Source organism: Cannabis sativa, chromosome 4 (genome assembly GCF_029168945.1).
Source record: "Cannabis sativa cultivar Pink pepper isolate KNU-18-1 chromosome 4, ASM2916894v1, whole genome shotgun sequence".
Taxonomy (NCBI): Eukaryota; Viridiplantae; Streptophyta; class Magnoliopsida; order Rosales; family Cannabaceae; genus Cannabis; species Cannabis sativa.
Window position 1 is genome coordinate 66,288,237 of NC_083604.1, and position 26,858 is coordinate 66,315,094.

Consider the following 26,858-nt stretch of genomic DNA (forward strand, 5'->3'; position numbering starts at 1 on the left):
ATTTAAACAAATTTCTATTTTCAATTTATACTATATATATGTATTAAACAAAAATGGAAAATTAACTAAATGCAATTTATTGACTAAATTAACACTGAAATGGGAAAATAATTAATATTCCAAAAAAATAAAAATTTATAAAAAAATTCGGAATTTTTCCTTTTTTTTTTTGTAAAAAAAAAACCACACTGCCAAACGACATGTCGTTTTTGCAAAGAGCAAAACGACACGTCGTTTTTCCAAAATTTGAAGGGCTGAAAATGCATGCAAACGACATGTCGTTTTTTCAAACGACAGCTGAAAATGAACCCCTTCAAACGACACGTCGTTTCAACAAACGACACGTCGTTTTTTGACAAACGACACGTCGTTTTTTGACAAACGACACGTCGTTTTTTGACAAACGACCCGTCGTTTTTTGACAAACGACCCGTCGTTTTTTGACAAACGACACGTCGTTTGTGTCGTCTTCTCCAGCCAAACCGGGTCGAATTTGACCCGTTTTTCTGCACGCGGGTCCGTCGAACCCGACCCAAACCCGATCGGAAATTGCGTTTCCGACGACCAAATTTCGTGTTTTCAAATCTAAAATGTTCTAAATCAAATAATAAAGAGATCCACATAGATTTTATGCACGAAAACACGAAAAAATATATACTTTAATATCACAAAATTAATCGGGTCCGAAAAAGTTTTAACTGAAAAATTTTTCCATCTTTAAGTTTTTCAATAGATTTTCAATGCTTAGATCGATCTATAATACTATACGAACATAGCAATATATTTAGAATTCGAAATAAACACCGAAAAATGAAAAATGGAAAAAACTAAAATGGACCGATCGTGTTTAGTTTATATATATATATATGCATGTATATATCACATAAATAAAAATGAATATTATGAATGTATTATGCGATAAAACATATATATATAATATATAATATATATATATATAAACATATATATATACACGTGAAAATAAAAAATATATATATACAGTATATAAATGTATATAATATATATAAGAATAAAGATATATATATGTACATGTATATACTGATGAAAATGTATATATAATATAAATGGTATGAATATAAATATATATACACACGAATAGATCTGAAAACAAATATATATATATAAACAGTGTATGTATGTATATATATATATATGAAACTCAAATAAAATCAAGGCAGAGATAAAACCGCTCTGATACCAACTGTTAGACTATATATATAGTGTATGTAATATAGCATATACAAATGATATGAAATGCGGAAAATAAACTATAATCATATCAATAATATATGCAATGAAAGGATCGATGTACCTCCAGCCATTGATCTTTGAGCTTCAATCCCTGCAATAGCTTCGGTATTGGAGTTCGGGCTTCCTCGCTCTCTCAACTCTCTTTAGATGGAATTTGCTGAATGAATTCAGAATGAGTGAGGAGCTCGGGGACCGAGACCCTATATTTATAGGTGAGATACTCCATCAGTATCTGCGCCACATTAATTGTCAGAATATTTTGACAATTAATTCAGGAAATCAAATCAGATAATGAATATAGAAATCTGACCATATATAGAATATTACATAATTGATTTTGTCCAGATTTAATGAATATAAAATATTTATTTATCAGAAAATCAATTATTTATTTATTTCCTTAAATAGAAAATCATTTCCTTAATTAGAAAATAATTTCCATAAATAAAAATATTCTAATAGGAGATTGTTCGGACAATATCGAATGGGGCATGATAGAAGCGTTGGCACGTCAACTTGGTGTTGGCATCTTGCCACACATACTACCGTGGTCCCGAGTGACGAGGTGAGCGTCGGTGTTGGGATTTGTCTTAACATAGTGGGAACCTATGGACAGTGCGAGTATCTTGGCTAGAGAGCCTTGATGCATGGATGCACTCATGGATGCTTGCGAGCATGACTCGGCGGGAGTTGTTCGAGAGACGGAAGTGTGCACGAGGCACACGGTCGCGGAAAAAAATGAGTCCATTATTACTCGGATGGTTGGAAGGCTGACCTTTGACTTAGAGAAGTCAAGGTACGTGTTCCGCTGCCTGAAAAGGTGAGCCCGTAACACTTACCAATAATTTTCATTGGTTGTCATTTACTTATTTTTCTTAATTGTAATTGATTGTGAGTAACAGATGATTTTAATCACAAAAAAAAAAAAAAAAAACAGTAACAGATGGTTACAGTAGAGTATTATATATTTTTTCCTCGCCTAATTTTCCAATTAAAATACATGCAAAACTTAGTAAATTGGAAGCTATTTTCTTCTTTCCATCGAATCTGGGTTCTAATAATTAATAAAATAATAAAAATTGTTACTGTGAATTTCTTATTTTAACTATTTACTATTTCCACATCGTTTATGTAAATTTTTAAAAACTTTTTAAGACAACAATATTTCAATTTACCATAAATCAATTACTATACTCTTCCCTCGTTCAGCACCCGTAGGTATGAGGTCAATTTTGAATTTATGTACCAAACAAAATTATAGAAATTTTTGTCCAACTAAATCCCCAGCAGATTTTCACTAATCACTGCTAAAAGAGCTGATGGGATGGTCTTAGGAGAAGAAACACAAACAAATTTGAATAAGTAATATTTAACAAACAAAAAAAAAGATTGATGAGATGATATAACATCTCAAAAATCTACTACCACAATCTCCAATTTGGATTTGATTAAGAACTGAAGTCCTACATATTTATACTTAAATAATTAAATTGATTTCTTATCTTTTTCTTCAGGAAATAATAAAATCCAAGTGACTCTGACGTTCCCTGATTCCATTTCCATTGATGGCTGTCAATGGCAACTAAGTCACAAAAAAAAAAAAAGAAGCTTATTGGCCACCTAGAAGATCAACTTGATTAATGAGCTTTTAATAACATGAATTGAAAGGTCACCGAGAAATAACTATAAGTATCAATCCCCTCTCAAAGGGAACACAAGCAATTATCAAAGCAGCCTCATGAGAATGATATGTAAGATATTATAACTTAAATACATTACTCACCATAATATTAAAGGGACATAAAAGTAAGCACCCCATTTTAGAGATGCTTTAGTTCGAAGGAACCCATAAATCGAAATTTCAAAGTTGTAAACAAAGTCATAATCTTTTTAATGCATTATTTTAAGACCAAAGTCATAGTTGTCGCACAATAATTTTCCTGCAATGCTTCACTCTTATGCCACCCACACCACCAAGTACTCACTATTCACATTAATATCAAAAGTGTTAAGACTAAACCAAATTCATGTTCTTTTTTTTTCACCCGTGATTTCATTCAAAGCTAAATATTACAAACAAGACACAACACAAAGAGATTTATCCCAAAAAATTTATTATATCATTATCCAAATTGATAACACCACGTTTAACACATCTTCAATGGTTTTTTCTTTCTTTCTAATATCTTCTAAATTCCATCCCCAAACTCCAGGAGGATTAAACTTAATTACTAATACAATAATATCTCAATAGTAAATAATAATAATATTAATTAATAGTCTTAATTGTCGTCATCATCATTCTAATCAGAAATCCTTGAGCAACTTTCGAACCTGCTCCAATGTCACGAACAGCATCACAGTGAAAGGCCCTTGCCTCGAGATCGTTGGCAAAAACCCTTTGTAGAGAGCAAAGGGACCCTCTGAACGCACCGTTTTGAGAGCACAGTCAATGGCTCCGTTGTACGGCGGAGGCGATCCGGGCTCCACCTTCATGTTCATGACTCTGGTTTTGATAACGTCAACTGGGTTTGACGCAACCGATGCCACAAACCCCGCTGCAAAGCTCGCCGTCACGTGGGTCCCGAGCCCGTCTTTCATGACCCCTTTTTCTAGAATCGTCTCCTTGATCTGGTCGTACGAAGCCAGCTGCGAAGCCGTCACGAGCATGGCTCGGTTGATCGTCATCGACGAGCCGCGCCACAAGCTCCGAATCCCTTCCTGGCGCGACATCCGCGTCAGAGCATCGACCACGCTCGTGTAATTACGGCGCTGAGCCATGGGAAGCCGACCGTCGGCTTGCATACGAACCATCGCCACATCAGCTGGGTTTCCAACGGCAGCTCCGATCGCGCCGGCTATCAGACCAGCCGTGATTTTGCGGGTCAAGGGCATGTTCCCCGTGTTGGGATCGGTCCACTTCTGCTTCAAGATATCGTACAGACCCATACGTGTGGTGGAGTAGAGAGTCTGCCTGAGAACAGTAGCGGAGACACCAGAGAACAAACCCGCCATTCCTTCTTGCTGCACAATGCGAACTCCGACGGCGATTGGGCCGACGCGCACCGGCGGCGCGGGAGGCGGAGTTGGGATACGGACGGATCCAGCAGCTGAGTTGGGGTGAAAAGAAAGAGCCGGTCGGAGATTTTGAACCGCCGCCGGGTTGGGGGTGACGGACTCGCCCTGGAGCTGCATACGGACCTTGACGAGGTCGATTGGGTGGGTTGAACAGCCGGCAACGATCGAAGCTATGCCTCCTTCAACAAATCCTTTGACACCCATTGTTGAGTAATTTGATTTTTCTCAACAATCGAATTAAAATAATTGAGGCTTTAAGGTGAATACAAAAGAATGGGTAACAAGAATTAATATTTATAATTGTTTTGTGTTTATTTAAAGAATAATAAAAAGAATGAGAAGAAATATTGGGGAAAGTAGATGGATCAGGAAGACCAGTAGGAATTAGGGTTCATCTCACTGGAGACCAGGAGATGAGAATGGAGACCGAAAGCTATGGTGGAAGAGTGAGGAACGTTAGACCTTTGAGACATAAGCTGTAAGGGTTTGTTTGGGAGAGAATAGGAAGTAACGGCCACTCGCAATTTATAGCAAAGGGAAAGTGAAGGAGAGGAAACAAGGTCGAAACTCGAGAGGGAGACTCCTTACGCGAACCCCACCCTACTAAACTACAATACAATTTTCTCTCTCTTCTGGGGTCCCCTTCTTTCCTTTCCTTTTTTTTTTAATACATTTCTTTCCTTTTCCTTTATTAAATATAACGATTATTTTGTAAGAAAAAATAATTAATAATTTCCTTTTTTTTTTGACTTTTCTTTTTGCACTTTTAAAATCCTGTGAGGAATGCTGCATATACCTTCATTTGTGAGCAGCCAATCATATCTAAAGGCAAATAACCTAAGTGGTCAGGTATTTTCAACTAACCCTCAATTCTAAAATTTTGGTAGTAAAACCTCCTAAACTTAGCTTCTGTTAACAGTTAGCCCTTTCCGTCCATTTTTGGGTGTTAAGTGACAGGTTGGAATGTCTACGTGTACACAATGTACACGTGGCACAATTTAATTAGTCCAAGTAATAAATATTTAAAATTAAAATATAAAAATTAATTATTTTAAAAATAAAAAATAAAAAAATATTTTTATTTAAAAATAAAAAATTTTAAAATTAATTTCTTTTTCTTTTTCTTTTTTTCTTTTTCTTTTCTTTCTCTTTTTTTTTCTTCACGCCTCCTTCTTCTTCTCTCTCTAACCCCAGCCGACTCCCCATCATCATCATCTTCTTCTTCAAAACCAGTCACTGATCAACCTCCTCCTCCCTCGTCTCTGCCTCTCGAACCAACTCAACACTGCGACCCACCTCGCCATCACCGCCCTCCTTACAAATCCACCTCTCGATGCCATCTCTCTTTCTGCCCTCCTCGACTCCCTTGCCTCCCAGTCGGACATTGCCATGCCCATGTCCCTCCTCACCCGCCTTAGACGCAGCCCGATGTCCCAACACCATGTGGCGCCCATCAACAACACGCTCGTCGCTGCCTACTTCAGAAAGGGCAAGCCCAAAGAGGCCATCAAGGTTTTTAATTGGATGGTGAGGTCGGGTTCCCCATTCAAGCTTGTGGAAAAGTTTTGTGGGATTTTGGTTGATGGGTTTTGCAGGAGTGGGATGGTTCTTAAGGCTTTGAAGGTCTTGAGAGCCATGGTGGCTGCTGATATTTGTCCGCATGGCGAGTTGAGGAAGGTTGTCTATAGAGGTTTGCTGAGGGAAGCGAGAATTAGGGAAAGATGGGGTTTGATGGGGCTGATTTTGGGGGCTAGGGTTTCAAAGATGAAGAAGATGATGATGAGGAGTTGGCTGGGGTTAGAGAGAGAAGAAGGAGGCGTGAAGAAAGAAAAGAGAAAGAAAAGAAAAAAAGAAAAAGAAAAAGAAAAAGAAAAAAATGTAAAAAAAAAAAATTAATTTTTTATTTTTTATTTTTAAATAAAAATATTTTTTATTTTTTATTTTTAAAATAATTAATTTTTATATTTTAATTTTAAATATTTATTACGTGGACTAATTAAATTGTGCCACGTGTACATTGTGTACACGTAGACATTCCAACCTGTCACTTAACACCCAAAAATGCACGAAAAGGTCTAACTGCTAATAGAAGCTGGGTTTAGGAGGTTAGTTGCAAATACCTGACCACTTAAGGAGGTAATGCTGCAAATAACCCTAAAAAATACACCTTAATTATTTTATACTATTTTATTTTAATAATTTCTCACTTTATTCAAAAAAAAAAAAAACTTTTACCAATTTTAAAACCTTAAAAAACCTAAAAAAAAAAATATTTTTCTCTACATATATTTCATCAGATTACCCAACAATCGCACCTTCCCTCGTTTGTCGAGTTCTCTCTAGCTTCCTGTCATCTGCCCAAAAGAGTCATCTTTAGTCCTTCGTTGAAGTCCAAATGTCCTTTGTGGAAGCTCATCCGTTGTCTCCCATCCTCCATTGCAGCCTGTCAAAGACCTGAAATGTCTCACCACAAAGTTCGAAGGTCGAAGCTTGTGGATTAATGAGTAAATATTTTTTAAAATATTTTGTTAAATAATTGCAAAAGCATAGTCTATTTTCAGTAGATCTATATGGTTGTTGTTTGTATTGGTTTCATTTTGATATATTTTTTTACCGAAATTGAGAGATTTAATTTTTTGGTGTATTCTGTGTGCTCGTATTTTTCTCGATGCTTATTGGATACGTTCTTGACGGGTTCTCGAAACAAATGTCCCAAGCTCAGGGACATTATGATGGTGTGGGTTAGCTGCTTGGTGTTCGTAAACAGAAGGTGAATGATCTAACCGTAGAGGTTGCCAAGCTAAGGAAGGAGTTGGATGTAACAGAGAACACATGCAAGTTGAAACAGGAGGAGTTAGACGCTGCCTTGAAGGGTCAGGAGGACATTATAGCTAAGTATTGGGATTTATCAATAGAGATATTTTATGAGTGTTATATCAATAATCTCGAGGAATAATACATGTATATAGATACTCCTCTTTGCGAGGACTTGATTGCTCGTGGGGCAATTTTGTTCACATCCCGACCAGCACAGGGTAGCACAATAGAGGCCTCTGCCAGCCAGACTGACCAAGCCTCTGCCGGCCAAACTGATCAAGCCTCTGCCGACCAAACTGGACAAGCCTTTGCCGAGGTACTTGCCAGCCAGGTTGACGAAACGGGTCAAACTTCTGCATAGGTACCTGCTGACCAGGGTACTGGCAAGGTACCTATCGTGCAGGTTGCAGGTCTGCTGAGCCTGTTTTGGAGACTCTTACTGCTCAAATTATTAAGGTTGCTACCTAGGACCCAACTGTTGAGAGTTTGAACCCATGTACTCCACTTAACATTCCTGAAAACATTTGAAGGCTTTACTTTTTTCATGCTTTTATTTTGCACTTTTATTTTGTTCTTGTATGGCCCTAAGGCCTTTTACATTTGAACTAGTGATCGGCTAGGAGGTTTTTAATCTTGACTTTACTTTCTTTTGTTACATATAGCTGACTGTGTAGCTTTTAATCTCGAACTTATGTTTTTTATGCTTAACTAAAGTTTGCCATTCGCACATACTTAGTGCTCCATTTCTTGCTTAAAAAAACTTCATTTTTTGCTTAAGTATTTTTGTGCTTGTTCGATGTTGTGCGGTGTGGGTGCTCCCAAATGATCGAGCAGACTTATGGTCTCTTGGTTACTTGCAATTAATCAAGTACAATAGACCTTTGCCTGTGTATTTTCTTAGGAGGACTTGTTTGCATGCATCTTGAACTAAAAAAAAAAATTAACTGTAAAAAGTCAATTTATTAGCAAGTTATTAAACACATTTTGAAAAGAAAATTTTATTTTATTTATTTATTGGTCTTACAAATGCGTTGTTGTTGTGCAACTTACATATATTTGGTAATAAAATCTTACAAATCTAAAGTCTACTTGTAAAACGTAAATTTTGGCTACTCATGCACGTCATACCGTGCAAAGGCCACCACTGAAGATTAGTGGTAATATAGCTCTTTGCATAATCCGTGTACGGGGAACTGTGTAGGAACTACTGCTTAAGAGTAGTATTTTTTACAAGTTGGTTTCTTAGTATTTTCTGAGATGTTCTCCTTTCCAATATCTTGGTAGGAGGACTAATTCTATCTTTCCGTTGTACCGACTGAGTTTGTAAGCACCTTGACTTATAATTTCCATCACTTGGTACGGTCCTTCCCAGTTAGGTCCAAATACTCCTGCTGCAGAATCTTTGATGTTTAGGAATACTCTTCGAAGCACTAAGTCTCCTATAAAGAATTTCCTTTATTTGACTTGTTTATTGAAGTATTTGCTTGTAGGCATGCAACTTTAAGTTAGCTCGGTCTCTTCTTTCTTCTATTTCATCAAGGGATTTGTCAGCAAGGAGTGGTTTGTTCCTTGGTCATAGGTTATCCTCCTGTGGGATGGTGGTTCCAATTTGACGGAAAGTATTGCTTCATAGCCATAAGCAAATGCAAAGGGTGTCTGCCCGGTGGCCGTCTTCTCGGTGGTCTTGTGTGACCAAAGTATCTCTGGGAATAGGTTGGGTCAATCGCCCTTTACCTTTTCTAGACGTTTTTTCAAGCAAAGTTCGACGTCGTTGTCAGATGTTATGGCGATTTCTGATGTGATTGATAGCAAGGATAGGCAGAATGGTGTGTTATTGTCGATGATATAAGGTATTTTGTTTGAGTTGCCAGGCTGCACACTTCCTAAAGCGAAAATGGTGAGTAATGGAGCTGATTGAATGTCATTGGTATCATTATAAAATCTGGACCTTGTTTGAACCAAACAACAAAAAGAATAAATAAGCATAATTATTCAAACATTTATAATGCGCCCTAAATTCATAAGAATTTACTCTAGAACCATCAAAAGTCTTTGGCTTGTTCAAAACATTTCCGGTACAAAAATTTATTTCTTTGGATTAATATTTATGTTGAAGTTCTTGCCAAAATGAAAGTTAATATGAAATTAAATTCTGACAATATATTAATTATTATAAATCTGGATATCTTTCATGTCTAGACAGATCTCATGGCCAGACAAGATAAAGTAACATGAAATTAGTTGATATGTGTAAATGATTAAAAATTCCATGGATCTAAATTATGATAACTCAAATACATTTGCAATTTGCATATATGAAAATCATTATAAAAACAAATTATATATTTAATAGTTTGATCTTAATCTAACATATTATTAATTTGTTGTTCAAAAAAAATATATATTATTAATTTGGTTATGCTAAAAAAATACCATATTTCTTATGTTTTTTTGCACATGGGACTAGAATTCCTTCGTCAAGGGACACTACATGGACTAGAATTGGAGAAGAATTAGCTGATCATGTTTGTCCCTATTCCAGATTATGATATTCAACATACACATCCTAAAGAAATAATCACATTCTAAAAAAATAATGGGTCTCACTTTAATGATAATTTTAAATATTATATATATAGTGGAACTTACTTTTATATTTTATTGCTTTAAAAATTTATGAACATTTTATTATCTTAATAATTTTGAAATAATTTATAAATATACCATATAATATTTATCAAATTTAATAATACAACAAACAAAAGATAATATAAACATTATTTCAATCTTATGTAACTATTACATTTCAACCCAATATATAATATTCTTATCTAATCCTTCGTCATCAAACATAGAGCATGTTGGGACAAAGGATTTAAATTTTTATCACTAGAATTGATCATTTAGTTAGAAGGCTATTGAAAATAATATTCCAACTACATAATTAATCCATGTGATAAATTTGCCTAAAGAAATTTGTGATATTTTATCATATTAATTTTAGGAAAATTTCAGTTTATATGTTTCACATGTTTTAGTTTTTATATGTTTCAAGTGTATCCAATTATTAAAAAGAAAAAAAAAAAAGAGAGTGTCTGCCCATGTTCATGCTCTGTGGCAGTTTTTTACAGTTATTTTCCAACAAATTTCCCCTGCTTTTCTTCCATCTTTTCCACGATCAACCTTGATCTGATTCCCTAGTTTGTCTCTTTATATTATACTGTTCTCACTATGAATCCTCTCCTGGACAAAATGAAATCGACAATGGTTCTTACTGAAGATGAGAAGGAAATTCTAACCATTACTGATGATGGTTCTGATGTTGTTTCGTCCAAAGAATACATTCTTATTGCTCGTGTTTTAACAAGCAAAAAAGTCTGGTTATCCACTTTCCAAAGGCAAATGGCAGATCACTGGGATGGGCGTTTTAAAGTGAATATTAAGGATCATCACTCGGACCTATTTATGCTATGCTTTGGATGTGAGGGGGATCGTACTCGGGTGTTGGAGAAGGAACCGTGGCACTTTCAAAACCATCACATTGTCCTCATTGATCCTTCATTGTATCTGAATCTTACTCCAGACATCATGATTCATAGTCCGTTTTGGGTACAAGCTTATAGATTGCCTTTTCTAAGTAAGTCCCGATCTTTGGCTAAGGCTTTGGCTTCTATTTTGGGTGAGTTTCTTGCGGTTCATGATGATTCTCTTAATGAGGGTTGGGGCCCTTTTCTGCGTTTTAGAGTTAATCTTAATCTCAACAAACCACTTCTGCGTGGTAGAATGATTTCTCTCCCAAGAATTAAGGATGAATTCTGGGTAGAGTTTCGTTATGAGCGGTTACCAGACTATTGTATGGAATGCGGATTGATTGGTCATCTCTATCAAAAGTGCCCACTTTTTCTTGAGAAGTTAGATCTGAATATTGAACCAGAACTGCCATATGGTCCAGAAATTAAAGGCTCTAAACTTCCTACATCATCATATGATCGATATAGGACGGATTTCCCCAAAGGAAATGCCTGGCCATTGCTCACTCGGTTGGCCAGAACTTCTATACATTCGGCTGTCCCTAAACTTCAATCACTACCTCTTCCTCAACCATCTCCTTTGCTTGTTGGTGAGTCCTCAAATTCTGCCCACATAACTGATCGTGTTCTTCATGGCCAAACCACTCACAGCAACACTTCTAATCCTATTACATCCCTTACTGATTCAACAAATTCTTCCATTTTTGTTCCATCCACACTGAATCATGCCTCTTTTAGCTCTCCTCTTCATCTTTCTTCCAGCATTTATTCCCATATACCCTCTGAATCTGTGAATACTACTATGGATAAAGGAAAAAAATTATTGAGATGAATACAACCCCGTCCTCCACTATCTTGCTTGATGTTTTCACACCAGAAATAGGCTCCAGTGCTACAAATTCAAACACCTTTGCTTCATATCCTCCGCTCATTACACCAAATAATGTTCCAAGGTTCCCACTGCATCAACTGTCAACACCTGCTGCTCCTAAGCCGATTTTCACTCATGTCCCTGCTGCTATCAATGTGTCCAAGGCTCTTGTTCATGATCAAGAAAATATACAGCCCAATAAAGTCTTTAAAAGACAGTTTGACAACAATTCTATGAGGCAAACTTTGAAGAGATGCCGAGCTGTTAACTCTGAAACTGCTTCTTCCTTGTCCGAAGTTGCTGGTTTACGTCAGTGTGTTTCTGCTATTGAGGATTCTGCTGATGTTATGGACAACTCTGCGGTGGTTGCTCAGCAGCCCCGCGGTTCACCATGAAAATCGTAAGTTGGAATGCTCGGGGTTTGGGGAACCCGAGAGCATTCCGTAAGCTTCGTTTGCTTGTCAAAGAGCAAAATCCTCATGTGTTGTTTCTTATGGAGACAAAGGTTCCAGTTAATTCTCTTTCTCGCTTTAAACAATCTTTATGTTTCAGTTGTGGTTTAGAAGTTCCTAGGACTGGTTTGAAAGGGGGGATCATGTTGTTATGGAAAGATCATGTAGATGTAACTCTTCTTTCAATGAATGTTAATTACTTTGATTGTTACTTGATGTGTGAAAATGATACTCGATGGCATCTCTCTGCAGTATATGGCTTTCCTGAAACTCACAATAAAAAACACACATGGACTTTGATTAAACGCCTGAGTGATGTTTCCCCACTTGATCCATGGCTGCTGTTGGGAGATATCAATGAAATTTTTTCACATACACATAAAAATAGTGGACCTTTAAGACAAGATAATCAAATGGGGGCTTTCAGATCTACTTTGGACCAATGTTGTTTAAAAGAATTGCCCTTCTCCGGAGATGATTTCACATGGACCAAAAGTAGAACAAATCCTACTGCACTGAAAGAACGGCTCGATTGGTGTTTCGTTAATTCGGTGTGGTTAGATAATTTAACTCCTCCAACGGTGTCTCATGAGGACTACTATGGTTCGGACCATAGAGCACTTTCTGTTGTGCTTACTTTCTCGAATCACCAACCTGTTGAAAGACGAAAGTCAAGATTTCGGTTTGAAAGAATGTGGTTAAACTCCCCTGAGTGTTCTCGACTAATAGCTAATTCTTGGATGGCAAATGGAATAGATGGGAACTGTATTGATAATTTGACAGCTAGTTTGGCCGATTGTGCTAAGAATTTGCAGCAGTGGCACAACAACACTTTTGGCCATATGAAGAGGGATATTAAAGATGCTCAAACTCGAGTTCAGCAATTACATAACACTCCTACGCACGGAAGTGATTTTTCTCAAAATATCACTTCGGCTGAAGCCATTTTGGATGAGCTTTTGGCTAATGAGGAACAATACTGGCAGCAGCGTTCAAGGGTGGAATGGCTCACTTCGGGTGATCGAAATACTAAATTTTTTCATGCAAAAGCTTCTTCAAGGAAATCAAACAATTATATCAGAAGTATACAAGATGATCATGGTCAGATTTGGCATTCTAAGGATGATATTACCTCTGTTATAACAAACTATTTTGACTCTCTTTTTAAAGCTTCAGAGGAGGATCATTGGGCTCTAAATCATGTTCTCTCTACCATTCCAACCACTATTACAGAGGCTCATAATGACTTTCTCCTTCATGACTTCACTACGGAGGATGTTTTTTCTGCTTTGAAATCTATGGGAGCCGACAAGAGTCCTGGTTTAGATGGTATGTCTGCTATGTTTTATCAACACAACTGGGAGGTTGTTGGTCCTTTGGTTACACAAGTTGTCTTGAATGTTTTGAATCATGGAGCCAACCCAGCAGCTATCAATAAGACTCTAATTACTCTCATTCCAAAAATGAAGAAACCGAAAACAATGAAAGACTACAGGCCAATTAGTCTTTGCAATGTCATTTACAAGCTGGTTTCTAAGATGATTGCACTTCGTCTAAAGCATGTCTTGCCAAATGTTATCTCTGACACTCAAAGTGCTTTCTTGCCCAATAGACAAATAACTGACAATGTTTTAGTGGCGTTTGAAATGGTGCATAGTCTGAAGCATAGAACACGAGGGAATAAAGGCTATGCTGCCTTAAAACTCGATATGAGTAAAGCTTTTGATCGAGTTGAATGGTCTTACATTGCGGCTGTGATGGGCAAAATGGGGTTCAATATTCGCTGGATTACACTTGTTATGACTTGCCTTCACACAACTTCTTTTTCTTTCCTTGTCAACGGAGAAGTTAAAGGGTCAGTTATTCCAGAGCGTGGTCTACGACAAGGTGATCCTTTATCACCTTATTTATTCTTGATATGCTCAGAAGGTCTCTCTCGGTTATTGCAATATGAGGAGTCTATTGGTAGGTTACAAGGACTAGCTATTTCAAGAAGATCCCCTCCTATTACACACTTGTTGTTTGCTGATGACAGTTTGCTCTTTTGCCAAGCCAATGATAGATCTTCGGGGGCCATTAAACGAGCTCTTGATATTTATCACCGAGCATCTGGTCAACTTCTCAATGAATACAAGTCTGTTTTGTCTTTTTCACCAAATACACCAGCTTCAATTCGACATTCTTTTAGTCAAGTTTTGGGCATGCCGGTTAGTGAATGTCATGAAAAGTACTTAGGTCTTCCAGCTTATTCTGAGCAAGATAAGAAGCTTCTTTTTGCAGACATCAAAGAAAGAATATGGAAATTGTTACATGCTTGGAATGACAAACTATTTTCTATTGGGGGAAAAGAAATTCTCTTGAAAGCTGTGGTACAATCAATCCCTACATATGCTATGAGTTGTTTCAAACTTTCTAAGAGTTTCTGCAATCAATTAGACTCCATGATGGCACAATTTTGGTGGGGATCAACAGAAGACAAGAAAAAGACACATTGGAAGAAATGGAATTTCTTATGCAAAACAAAGATGGAGGGAGGTATGGGATTTCGTTCTTATGTTCACTTCAATCAAGCTTTGCTGGCTAAGCAAGCTTGGCGCATTTTCCAAAATCCTGATACTTTGCTAGCCCGAGTTTTGAAGGGACGATACTATTCGAATGGTGATTTCATGACTGCTGTTAAAGGTAGCTATTCTTCAATGACATGGCAAGGTATATGTTGGGGTCGAGATTTGTTACTTCAAGGAGTGAGGCTTAAGGTTGGGACTGGGCAAAATATCAAGTGCAAATTTGATCCTTGGATACCAGGGAATACAAGATTTACACCAGTTTCTTATACTGGTTTGCCTCAAAATCGTGTCTCACAATATATCACCTCAGAATACATTTGGAATGTGGATTCACTTACCAGGGATTTCTCTGTAGTTGATGTAGCCAAAATTCTCACAATTCCTCTTGCTGAGTCTGCTACAGATGACATTTGGGTGTGGAACCATCACAATTCTGGTATATATTCAGTACAGTCGGGGTACCATTTTGCTTGTTCCCTTGAAACACAGCAGCAAACTTCCACTTCAGCAACTAATAGTTCATGGTGGAAATCATTTTGGGGTCTAAACATTCCATCAAAAATTAAAATCTTTGGATGGAGAGCTCATCAACAATCCATACCAGTGGCTGCTGCTTTATTTCAACGAAAGATCATTACATCTGCGGCTTGTAGCTTATGTTCCAATGCTTGGGAATCGGTGGGGCATGCTTTATTTAGCTGCAAGCATGCTAAAGCAGTCTGGCGTTTAACAGATTTTGTTCTTGATTTTCAAGCTGCCAGCCGATTATCCAATGCAGATTTTATGTTGCTGCTATCAAAAACTTACACCAAATCTGACTTAGAAAAGATTTTTTGCCTTATGTGGTATATTTGGTATGATAGGAACAACATTATTCATGGCAAAGATCCCCTACAACCAGAGGAAATTGCTGCTAAGGCTCAGACTTATGTCTGCAATTTTCAGCAGACCATGAAAACTTCAAAGTCTGGTCTGCAATTTTCCTCTGCTGCGACTCATCATTTATGGATTGCTCCTCCTCCAACAAAGATGAAAATGAATGTTGATGCTGCTATTGATTCGGCCAACAATAAGATGGGACTTGGTGCAATTATAAGAGATTCTTGTGGTCATGTTAAAGCTGCTCTATCTAAGCCTATGCTTGGGAATCTGCAGCCTCATGAAATGGAAGCCAAGGCACTCTACTATGGTCTCCAATGGGCTCAATCTTTACATGTTCAACTTGATTTTGTTGAGTCGGATTGCCTACTGCTGGTTACTGGTTTACAAAGTTTAGCATCTAGAAATTTAGGATTTTGTGATCTTATTTCTGATGTTAAAAATCAATTGTCCTATTTCCCTAATGTTTGTGTATCTCATGTGCGAAGGGATGCAAATCAAGCTGCTCATGGCTTGGCCAAGCAAGCATTAGTGTTGGATAATGATTGTGTGTGGTATGAGGATTTTCCTCCTACTCTTTTCTCTGTTGTTGTAAATGACGCTACAAATTAATGATAACAGACTTTTTCTCAAAAAAAAAGTGTATCCAATTATTTCTCTTTTCTTCAATATACACATTCAAATCGTATCCACACTTATCAGACACAATATTGTATAATAAATATTAGTTATTTATATTTTTATTAATGCTAAAAACACTAATGATATTTAGCATTTTCGTAAGTATTATACGATCATTAATACAATTAAGTATTGAATCTCATATAAATTAATTAAATGACTTTTAAAGAAATATCGATAACCAATTTAATTAAGTGGTGCTAATACTTAATAACAATATTTTTATATTTTTAAATAAAACCATATATCACTTTTAATTATATATAGATGAGATTAATTACACATCATTTTATATAAAGATGAAAGATTGTTTATAATTTAAATGTGTCCCAATCATTTTTCCTTTCCATCATTACCAAATTATGCTAATTTTTTCCTAACTTTCTAAAATAGCATTGCCTTACCACTATTGTTATATTATATATTAAATAATATAAAAATAATTAAAATATAAAAATGTGACAAAAAAAAGTTTAATATATAATTTGGTTATTATTTTATATAAAAATATATTTATTTAGTACTTTATGTTTTATTGAAAAACATATTTGATATTTTGTGTTTTTAATAATATTTAATTGGTACCTCATATTTTTAAATTATACATATTTAGTACCCTAAAATAAAATTTAATCACGACAATTTTATCAATTTAACTAAACAGTTTTCAGCTATATATAATCAAATAATTAAATTTGAATTTCTAATTCAAAAAATTTTAGATAGTTTGTTTGTATTTATAGAATTTTATCAAAAAATTTAAATTTAGGATATCGAATATGTATGACAAAGTACTAAATAAATATTATTGAAAACACAGAGTACTTAACTTGTATTTTTTTTTTTTTTTTTTTTTTGACAAAGTGATTAAAATCACTCATGAATTCACGACGCCCACGTCCGCCACCGGCGCTGGAACCTCCTCGAACCAGGATAGCTCATCGTCTAACCGCAGAGCATGCTTTGCCAACCATGGGCCGCTAAAATCTTAGAGCGAGCCCCATGGGACAAAACTGCCCCCGGAAATTTAGACAATAAAGCTATAACATCTTCAAACAACGCTCCTAACTCAATAAAATAGTTCCACCTGAAAAAACATCAAAAAACAACATAAAACTTTAATTAGAAAACTATTCAAACTAAAGAGAATCAACCAACCACCAAGATTAAGCAACTAGATCTCCCTATAAAATACTAGAACTAGCCAAAGGGATTACCCTTTGGCTAGTAACAACTAAATTATATCATTCTACTTCATAACCTTCATAGGATCTCTATTCCTTACTTTTACCCTTTTAAAATCAAACATAAATAAAAATTTCCTTTTACTACCCATTGTTCTTTAAATATTCAAAATATTATATACTAATTATTTCATTTTATCTCTTAAAAATATTACTTATTTATAGACTAAAACATGTTAAAATCCTTTTTAAGTCAAATTATTTATTATTTTATTTACAGCGTAAAACAAGTATCTATAATCTTTATTCAACCTAAATTAAATTAAAATTGTATTAATATCCTTAAAACTTAAAATTGCACTTTTCACATTCAAAAAGTACCATTTTCCTATTACCACTTCATCATACATTTAATTAATAATATTAAATTAATATTAATTAATCCAATTCGGTATTATCATGACACAATGCATCCTTATTTATTATTTAAATAGATAACCTCCTAATTATTATACCATTCAAATTATTATAAAAACTATTCATATTAGTATTTTCCTATACAACTAATAAGGCAATAATCTCAATACTTCATTAGCATTTACTTTCCATTTATTTCAATATCTTCCCAAAAATAAAAAATAAAATAAAACAAAGTATTCTCAATTCACAATTAATGTTCCTATCTCCAATTTATTACAAAATCCCACATTTATAATTTATATACCAAAATTAATATTATGTTATCTATAATAAACTCATATTTATAATTTATATACCCAAAATTAATATTGTGTTATCTATAATAAACTAATAAGGCAATAATCTCATAGATATATACCATAATTGTTAGCTATTAAATTTTATAATATTTTTAAAATTCATGATATCGTGTAATTTTAACCAATTACCCTAAATAATTAGGGGCCAGCCATAAATCATGCGCGAAAAACTTAAAAAGCACCAAAGCCATAAACAATGGCACAACTCATCCATCAAATTTGTACTTTCATTTATTCCATCAAAAAACTAATACCACTCATCCAGAAATTCTTTAAAAATACAAATAATATAATAAGTTTGGTACATTCCCATAATATTGAGAACAAACTAAATTTTCATAATAATTTGACTTTCCAAATATATCTAAACCAATATATTCTCATTAGACCATAAGTGTTTCCACCTCCCTTTATTACAAGATCCACAAATTCTTATTCTTCAATTTACTTAATTAGTTATAATATTAAAATCTGAATACTAAAATTCAAAACACTTTCCTTTTATGCTAAAAATTTCTAAAAAATATAAACCAAAACATAGCTAATAGGAATTAGAGTTTAAAGTAAACCCTCTTTAACCTTATTTCAGTTAAAATATTCTTTAAATCATACCTTAACTAAAATAATCATTTTATTCCGACTAATAAATCTGTATAGTGCATAACTTATTAACTTTTAAAATATTATTGTGTCAAAATTTTCTTATACATTCAATACCGAAAAACATGAAAATTTAAACAAACTACCCTAAATAATTAGGGGCCCAACCATATAATAGGTGCTAAAGCCTTATAAGGCGCCAAAGCCATATATAATGACGCAAAATAGAACAAAATCAATATAAATAATGCTATTTTTATCCATTCAAAAAAAATGCTATATTTATAATCATGATTCCAAAAAAAGGTAAACGTAGAAATATAATTATTACTCCCAAAATTAAAGAAAATGCAAATTAAAATTAAATACCATAAATGTAGAAACCATAATTATAGGAAAATTAACACTGATATCAATCAATAATTAAGTATACACAAATTTACGAAAATTAAGTAACGTCCTTCAATTTCGTCTTCAGCTAAGTGGTCAAATCGAATATCCACCACATAATTTTACAACACTAAAAGAAATACAAAAGCAAAATTCTTTAAGAAGAAAAAACTTATAATGAATTCATAATAAAAGTAAAAAAGTTGACTTTTAACAAAAACTATAAAAATTAAGACGTGCCTTAGAATCCTTATAAATGGTACCCATTAATTGTTCTTAAATATATGGTAAAAACAATTAGGAAATTAAATTTTCTTAAAAGATTAATATAAGGTAACAAAATAATAATCATATCAAATAAAGAAAAAAACTTTAATATTCACTAAAACAAATAAACTGAATCATGTCCAAAAGAATAAAATAAAAAATTGAATTAAACATAAAAACAATAAAAGAAAATGTTTAAACTAAAATTACACCATTAAAATAAAATAAATATTGCAATAAAAACAGAAAAATAAATAAAATAAACATAAGAAATCTTAAGATTAACATAATTGAAAAGCTAGAAAAATGTCATCAAAGTCACCTAATTAGGAAATGAAGATTAACATAATTGAATTCCATAAAACATGAATAAACCAAATTGAACATTAAGAATCAAAACAAGAACGAAAACCCACCAATCAAAAATCAAAATTTATTAAAACCAACCAAAAAATTTCTGAATTTCAAGAACCTCAAAAACCCACATTTGTGTTTTTTGAATCAAAATCTCAAGAATTATTATCAACAATAAAAAAGCCTTAAAAAACAGAGAAAATGAAAAATGGTGTGCAATTAGGAAATGAAGCATTAATACAATATACATAATTGAAATCCATAAAAACATGAATAAACCAATCAAAACAAGCAACAAAACCCACCAATCAAAAAAACAAACCAAATTTATCAAAATCAACAAAAAATTTCTGATTTTCAAGAACATCAAAAACCCCCCATTTGCATTTTTTGAATCAAAATCTCTTTATTTTATAGCAATTTTTGAATTAAAATCTCAACAATTATTATCAACAACAAAAAAGACATAAAAAATTAAAGAAAATGAAAAATGGAGTGCAATTAGGAAATTAATTAATAGACATAATTGAAATCCATAAAAACATGAATAAACCAATCAAAAAACAAAATTTACCAAGATCAACAAAAAAGTCTAAATTTTCAAGAAACCCCGAAACTCACATTGGCATTTCTTGAATCAAAATCTCAACAATTATCATCAAGAACAAACAACAACAACAACAACAACAGAAAAAAGAAAATTTTTTGTTCATGATGGTGATGATGATGATGATAATGTACCTTGCACTAGGGGCTCTACTAGGAACCAAAGGCTGAAATTCAACAGGCAAACCCAAGAAACCATTAAACCTATCAAAGGTAACATGTGCAACATGGCGCACGTTAGTAGGCAAACCAATTTCCATTGAGCAAATTTGCTGTTGTTGCTGCTCTCCTTTTTTATCTCCAAACTTAAAACCAAACAAAGATTTTCTTATAAGAGCCACTAACAATGCCAACAGAGTCAAATGTTGACCACCACCTTCACCTTCACCGTCACCGTTACCGGCGGTGTCATTCACTTCCTCACCATTTGGGTCACAGTCAGTCACCCCAGAAGAATTTCTCTCTCTTTCTCTATTTCTCTCTCTCTCTCTTTCTTAGTAGAAATTACTTAACTTGTATTTAGATAAACACAAAGTACCAAATATGTACACATCCTTCCATATATTATATAGTGTGGTGTGACCAACAATCAATATATATATATAAAGGAATGCACAAGCAAGTTTATGTGGCATTCTATAACTCTTTTATTCTATTTTTCTAATTTTTTGAAGCTTTCATATTTTGTCCAAGAAAAAACATACATAAATTACATTAATCATGTAACAACAAAAATTATGTAACAACAAAAATTATGTAACAGCCAAAAAACTTTATATTATGCTAATTAATTATTTTTTATTACATAACTAATTTTTCAATTAATTTTTAAGTGACCTTTGATTGTAATAATAATTATTTGATATATTTATAACGTTTTAATTGTATTAATTATATACATTGTAATTTAATAGTAATTTGTCAAAAAAATATTATTTTAATGATTTAACATAATATATATAAATTAATTTAAAATTACTATGTAGCATCAAACATTTTTTTATTCTATTTCTACTATTGAACAAATTATATATAATACATGTATTAAATAAAGAAAAATTCTTTTTATGGTCAAATTCTACCGTGAAAAACCTTGAATTTTTGTAATTTAAATTCAAATTTAATTTTAATTTTATCATAATTTATTAATCATTTGTATTTAAATCAATTTTTTTTTTTTTAAAAAAAAAATAGGATTTGATACAAAAGACTATTTGTTTCAAATTCCACTTCACTAATTAAGAAGACAATTATTATTGAAAAAAAAAACTGCCAAAATATAATTATTCTCAATTAACTATTGCTAACTTAATACTCTATATAAAGCACACATAAAATTACAATCACATACAAAAAAAAAATAGCTTTCAATTTTATGATATGAAATTTAGTTTTCATATTGTTGGCACTTCATTGTTAGAGTGAAGAAACTATATAGGATTTTAAAATTGGTTTCTTCAAAGGTAAATCTTTAATTTTTTTTCATTTAAATTTTATTATTTTGAGTAATTCTTTAATTTTATCAAGAAGTTTTGAGCTCTTTGTAGTTAATAATCTTGCTTTTATATATTATTGGCATTTCATTTGGTGAGTTCGTGAGTGGAGGAATAATAATCTTAAAATTGTTTTCTTAACAAAAAGGTAAATATATCATGTTATATATACATCTCTTTAATTTTATTATTTTGGGTAAATCTTGAAACTTCTTATGAAGTTTTGAGTTTGTTTTGAATTTTTTTTTTTTTTTGTAGTTAATAACCTTACTCAAATTTTATTTTTGTGGAATTTATTTTAAAATATTAGTCTCTCACATATATATAATTTGTAATATATATACTATCTATTTATATTTATATATTTAATATATCATGTAATAACTCTATTTGTAAAGAATAATAATTTTAATACAATTGATATATATTATTAAGTTTAAAATTAGATTTTATTAGAGATCAATTATATTTTTATAATTTTTTTATTTTTATTATAAATATATATGTCCTCCCTATAAATATATATGCTTCTTAGTCTTTAAATAGTTTATATATATTTATATATATAGGGTTAGCGAGATGACGCTCTAATGTTATAATTTTTTTAATTTGTAGTTTAATTTTTAAATTAATTCTAATTTTCTACAAATTTTTCACTAATATCTTTATATATTAAAAGTGCCTATCTAACGACATTTCTTGGTTTAACAGAATATACCTTAAAAATAAAAGAATATTCTGTTAAATTTAACGATGTTAATAGGTTTGATCTCCCGTTAACAAATAAACCCAATAATTAAACCCAAAAAATTAAACAATCTTTTTTTAAATTAAAAAAAAAAATCATCTTAGCCACATATCTCTCTAACAAATCGTATATCCCCAAATTTTGATATTTTACTCTTCCGTTAACTTAAAAAAAATTAAACCCTTATAATTTAATCTTTCAATCGTAATATATTAAACCCTAAAATATAAATAAAATTTTCAATTGCACAGTCGCACCTCGGCAGAGAAATGAGTCGTTGATGGAAAGGTTTTGGAGTTGGCCGATTCAAAGTTCGGTTCTGCCATTGCCGCCTTCGACTGTGTATTGGTCGACTTCTACGCTCCCTGGTGTGGCCATTGCAAATGTCTTTCTCCCCAGGTTCCTCTTTCTCTCTCCCTCAATTTTATTTGATAGATTCAATTTTTATCTCGTGTGTTATTTAGATCAACGATTGATTTAAAATTGACTATCATAGGACTTGAATTTAAAACAATTATTCTAGATAACTCTTACTTCATCAATCTCACCCTCTCGAGCATTCTTGGACCTTTTGGTTCGATAACCCTTTCTCTAACCGCGAGCAAACTGCTTGGAGTAGGTCTATTTGCCTGATCTTTACATTCACCATTGTTGAGGAGTTTTGCAGGTAAACACATATATAAAGATATATATATATATATATTTATGAGAATGAAGTGAATTCTCAGAATAAGAAAGACAGAGTGAGTATATCAGACCACATTACTGGAAAATAAGATATCACATATGGATTGGAAATGTAATATCCAGTACAAGTATATTATTTTTGGTATATTATTATGTGTTTTGATATGTTATTGTTGCATTAAATAAAATATGAATATTATTAGTATTTGCTAAGTACAATTATATAGTTAATTAGATTAAGTATTAATTTATATTAATTATATTAGAGAATAAGTTATTAGTAAATAGTTGTATTATTAAGTGATATTTGTTATACATGTAATAGGAATATAGATAAAAATTAGTATACTATTTTATACGTATAGATTTATTAAATAAATAAGACTAGTAGTATTTATAATAGGAATATATATATATTTTGTATAAGCTTGATAATAAAATATATATCTATATATATATTTATAAAGGCTATAGTAATAGATGAATAGAGAGAGGGTCACGTGAGAGTGAGAGAAGAATGAGGAAGTTAGTTTAGGATATTTGACTTAGTTGAATTTAAATTTAAATTATGAGGAATTTTATATTAGTAATTAATCAATATTTTATTCCTTAAAAAAATAAAAGGTATAGCTGAGTTTAAATTTTAAATTCCTAGATTTTCTCTAATCAGTTGAATATATACGATATGGTTTTACCATTCAATGAAACGATGAACACAAACTTCATTCTCTACTTCTTTCTCTCCACTTAGATAATTCCTAAATCTCTCATAGCCTCTATCACACCAAATTACAGCATAGCATAAATTGAAGCCTCTATCACAATATTCAATTTCTAAGGTAAAAACTTTTACTGTCTCTTAATGTTAGGGTTGGATGTAGGTTTTTCGTAAGTATGTTTTATTTTCGTTTTCAGAGAAATAGGTTTTCATAAAACTGCCATATCTCTCTCCTCGTATGTCCGTTTTCAGTGATCTAGGTACCGTTTTAAAGATAATTTAATGTTCTACATTTTTCATGAAGAAACTATTTCCTAATTTTGATTATTTCGATGTCAAAAAATTCATGTTTTACACTGACTTTCGAATTACAGTTTTTTTAAATTTTTTTTCGATATTGCCTTAGTAAAAGTGTCATATCTCTCTCGATATCTATTATTTTCAAGCGATTCTTGTACTGTTAGAAAGATAATTCAATAATCCATATTTTCTGTGAAGAAACCTTTCCCTAATTAGGAGTTCTTACCAGTCAAAAGTTAGTATCTTTACTCGGTTATGATATTTCGTTTTAAGTTTTGTTTCAGAAAAAGTATCTTCAGTAAAAATTCAATATCTCTCTCACTTTTGATCCATTTTAAAAGATATTTATCTCTTTTTAAAGCTTAGAAAAATAGCTACATTTTTTATGAAGAAAGTATTGTCTAGATCGAGGTGTAACTATTTTTAAAACTTTTATTTTTGGACTGTATTCAGAAATCGGCATGATCCAGGATTTTGAAGAAACTGTTTTGAGAAAACATGCATAACTCCTAGGTTATAGCTCCGATTTTGATGATCTTTATACCGTTAGAAAGGTCTTTCAATTAACTAAAAACTTTGTGAACAGTAGGACTTCTAATTCAAACGTTTTATAAGTCAAATTCTAGGCTAAAGTTGCTGTACAGTAAGAGTAATAAATATATTGAGTTTATCGGTGGACTAAGGGTTTCACTAATTGTTATAGGGCCTAGAAGGTATCGTAGGAGTTAATTACAGCGGAGTTGAGGTAAGGAAAAAATAATTATACTTTATACTTGCTTTTTATATGGTTTGAGTATCTAGTATAACTGCTTGAATAAATTGTATTGAAACTGTGGAATGTGATAGTTTCGGTGAAATAGTGTTTTATCGATGAATTGTATATGGCTGTTTAATCATGTTCCATGTACTTGGAAGTGGTTGGAAACCACACATGTATGGTGATGTGGTAAGTGAGGCAGTGTACGTAAGGGTGCACTGGTTATTGGTACTGCGTTCTGGTTAAGAACGTAAGACACTCCAGATTTATATGGAAGCTGGAGTGTGATTGTGAGTGTGAGTGTGTGGTATTTCAGTATTTGTGTGGCTGCCTCTATTTATACTTATGATTAGGTTGTTGTATGTTTGATGTATATGTTTGTGCTATGATGTGTGAATGCTGGTACATAGTATTTTGTTTTTCCTTCTTGGGCTTTGCGGCTCACCCCTTATTTACCCCCTATGTGCAGATAAGTAAGCCTGTAAGTTTTCGGTGACAAGTTGAGTCTGGGCAGCATGGGGTGTATCTCGTGTGATCATGTAACTGCGTGTGGTCTTGGCCATCTTCCGCTGAAAGTTTTTTTTTTAATTTATTAAACTTATCGAGGATGTTGTCGTTTAAATTTTCTATTACTTTTCCCTAAGTGGTAATACTTTATTTTCAACTGGGTACCCATGTTTTGAAAATTGTTATTTTTTTTAATAAAGGCAACATTAGTATCTTAACGCCAGTTTATTTATGGCATCTTATTTTACGTAAGTAAGGGCGTTACAAATGGTATCAGAGCCACAGTTACATTGATCTTGAATTCACGCGACATACACACCATCGCTGCAAAGGATCAACTTGTCATCAAGTATGTATGCCTTATATATGTTATGTCTTATATATTAAATTTGGTTTAGTCTTTATCTTTTGATTTTCCTTTAGTTAGCTAGAAGTTTAGGGTATGGTTAATCGAAACAATTAACTGATTCTTCGGAGTTAGAATTTTAGTATAACTCAAACAATTTTCTTATTAGTGTATTTTTTTTTTATGAGTGAAGATTATTTATTTATTTATTTATTTTACATGGTGAATTGTTGCTTGATGATTTACGTTTTTTTTAAGTTTATATAATTTAGTGTATAGATATTTCCTTTTTCAACGAGATACATCTTTCGTTATTATTCTTACCGCTACCATCTCCTTTCTTTTGAAGAACAAGTTAAGGGATTTGATGGAAAACGGTGAACCTAGAAGATCAACCCGGTTGAATGAAAGAGCGGCTGTAAGAGACCGAGCTAGAGGTCGGGGGCGAGGAGGTGCTCACGGTCGAGGTCGCGGTCGAGGCAGGGGAAACCATCATGTCCCTGCCGAGGCGGTGATCCAGGAGAATCAAAATGCCCCTGTAAATGGACAACAACCAGGTCAAGGTGGGGGCAACCACGAAGTCCCTGCTGGGGTAGTTGGTCAAGAACACCAAAACGCCCCTGTAGTGGTGCCACCACAACAAGAAGATTTGGCGCAAGAAGTTGCTCGTCTCAAGGAAGAAATTAGGAAGCGAGATGAAGAGGCTCACAACCGTCAGGAACAACCCAATCAAGGACAACATCAATTTTTGCCGGTGCAATACATGCTCGTGCCTGGAGGGTCGATGTGAACCAATATATGAAAGGTTCCGCAAGCAACACCCACCAAATTTTTAAGGGGGCTCGAATCCAATGGAAGCTGAGGAATGGTTAAGAACAGTGGAAGGTATTGTTGAGTACATGCGGCTCGGTAACGGAGATAGTGTAGCTTGTCTTGCTAGTTTATTGAAAAAGGATGCCCGCATGCGGTGGGATG

General features: G+C 33.1%; 3 protein-coding genes and 1 long non-coding RNA gene across 4 annotated transcripts; 2 read left to right on the forward strand and 2 right to left on the reverse strand.

Moving 5' to 3' along the window:
* Positions 1 to 3,369: 3,369 nt before the first annotated feature.
* LOC115712714 (mitochondrial uncoupling protein 5) lies at positions 3,370 to 5,009 on the reverse strand. The gene has a single exon (XM_030641051.2). The coding sequence runs from the start codon at positions 4,552 to 4,554 to the stop codon at positions 3,580 to 3,582; it is 975 nt and encodes a 324-aa protein (XP_030496911.1). The 5' UTR covers positions 4,555 to 5,009; the 3' UTR covers positions 3,370 to 3,579.
* Positions 5,010 to 5,133: 124 nt separating this feature from the next.
* Positions 5,134 to 6,561, forward strand: LOC115704497 (pentatricopeptide repeat-containing protein At5g64320, mitochondrial-like). The gene is made up of 2 exons (XM_061113895.1): positions 5,134 to 5,199; positions 5,545 to 6,561. Exons 1-2 carry the CDS (start codon positions 5,134 to 5,136, stop codon positions 6,244 to 6,246), a joined length of 768 nt encoding a protein of 255 aa, XP_060969878.1. The 3' UTR covers positions 6,247 to 6,561.
* A 10,423-nt stretch (positions 6,562 to 16,984) lies between these two features.
* LOC115725214 (rho GTPase-activating protein 1) lies at positions 16,985 to 20,826 on the reverse strand. The gene is made up of 2 exons (XM_061114326.1): positions 20,463 to 20,826; positions 16,985 to 17,234 (listed from the first exon to the last, which is right to left on the reverse strand). The coding sequence occupies exons 1-2, from the start codon at positions 20,585 to 20,587 to the stop codon at positions 17,093 to 17,095; spliced, it is 267 nt and encodes an 88-aa protein (XP_060970309.1). The 5' UTR covers positions 20,588 to 20,826; the 3' UTR covers positions 16,985 to 17,092.
* A 2,876-nt stretch (positions 20,827 to 23,702) lies between these two features.
* On the forward strand, positions 23,703 to 26,644 carry LOC133037311 (uncharacterized). Its single transcript, XR_009687424.1, has 3 exons — positions 23,703 to 24,094; positions 24,977 to 25,018; positions 25,500 to 26,644. It is a non-coding gene; the product is annotated as an uncharacterized LOC133037311 (long non-coding RNA).
* The last annotated feature ends 214 nt before the right edge of the window (positions 26,645 to 26,858 follow it).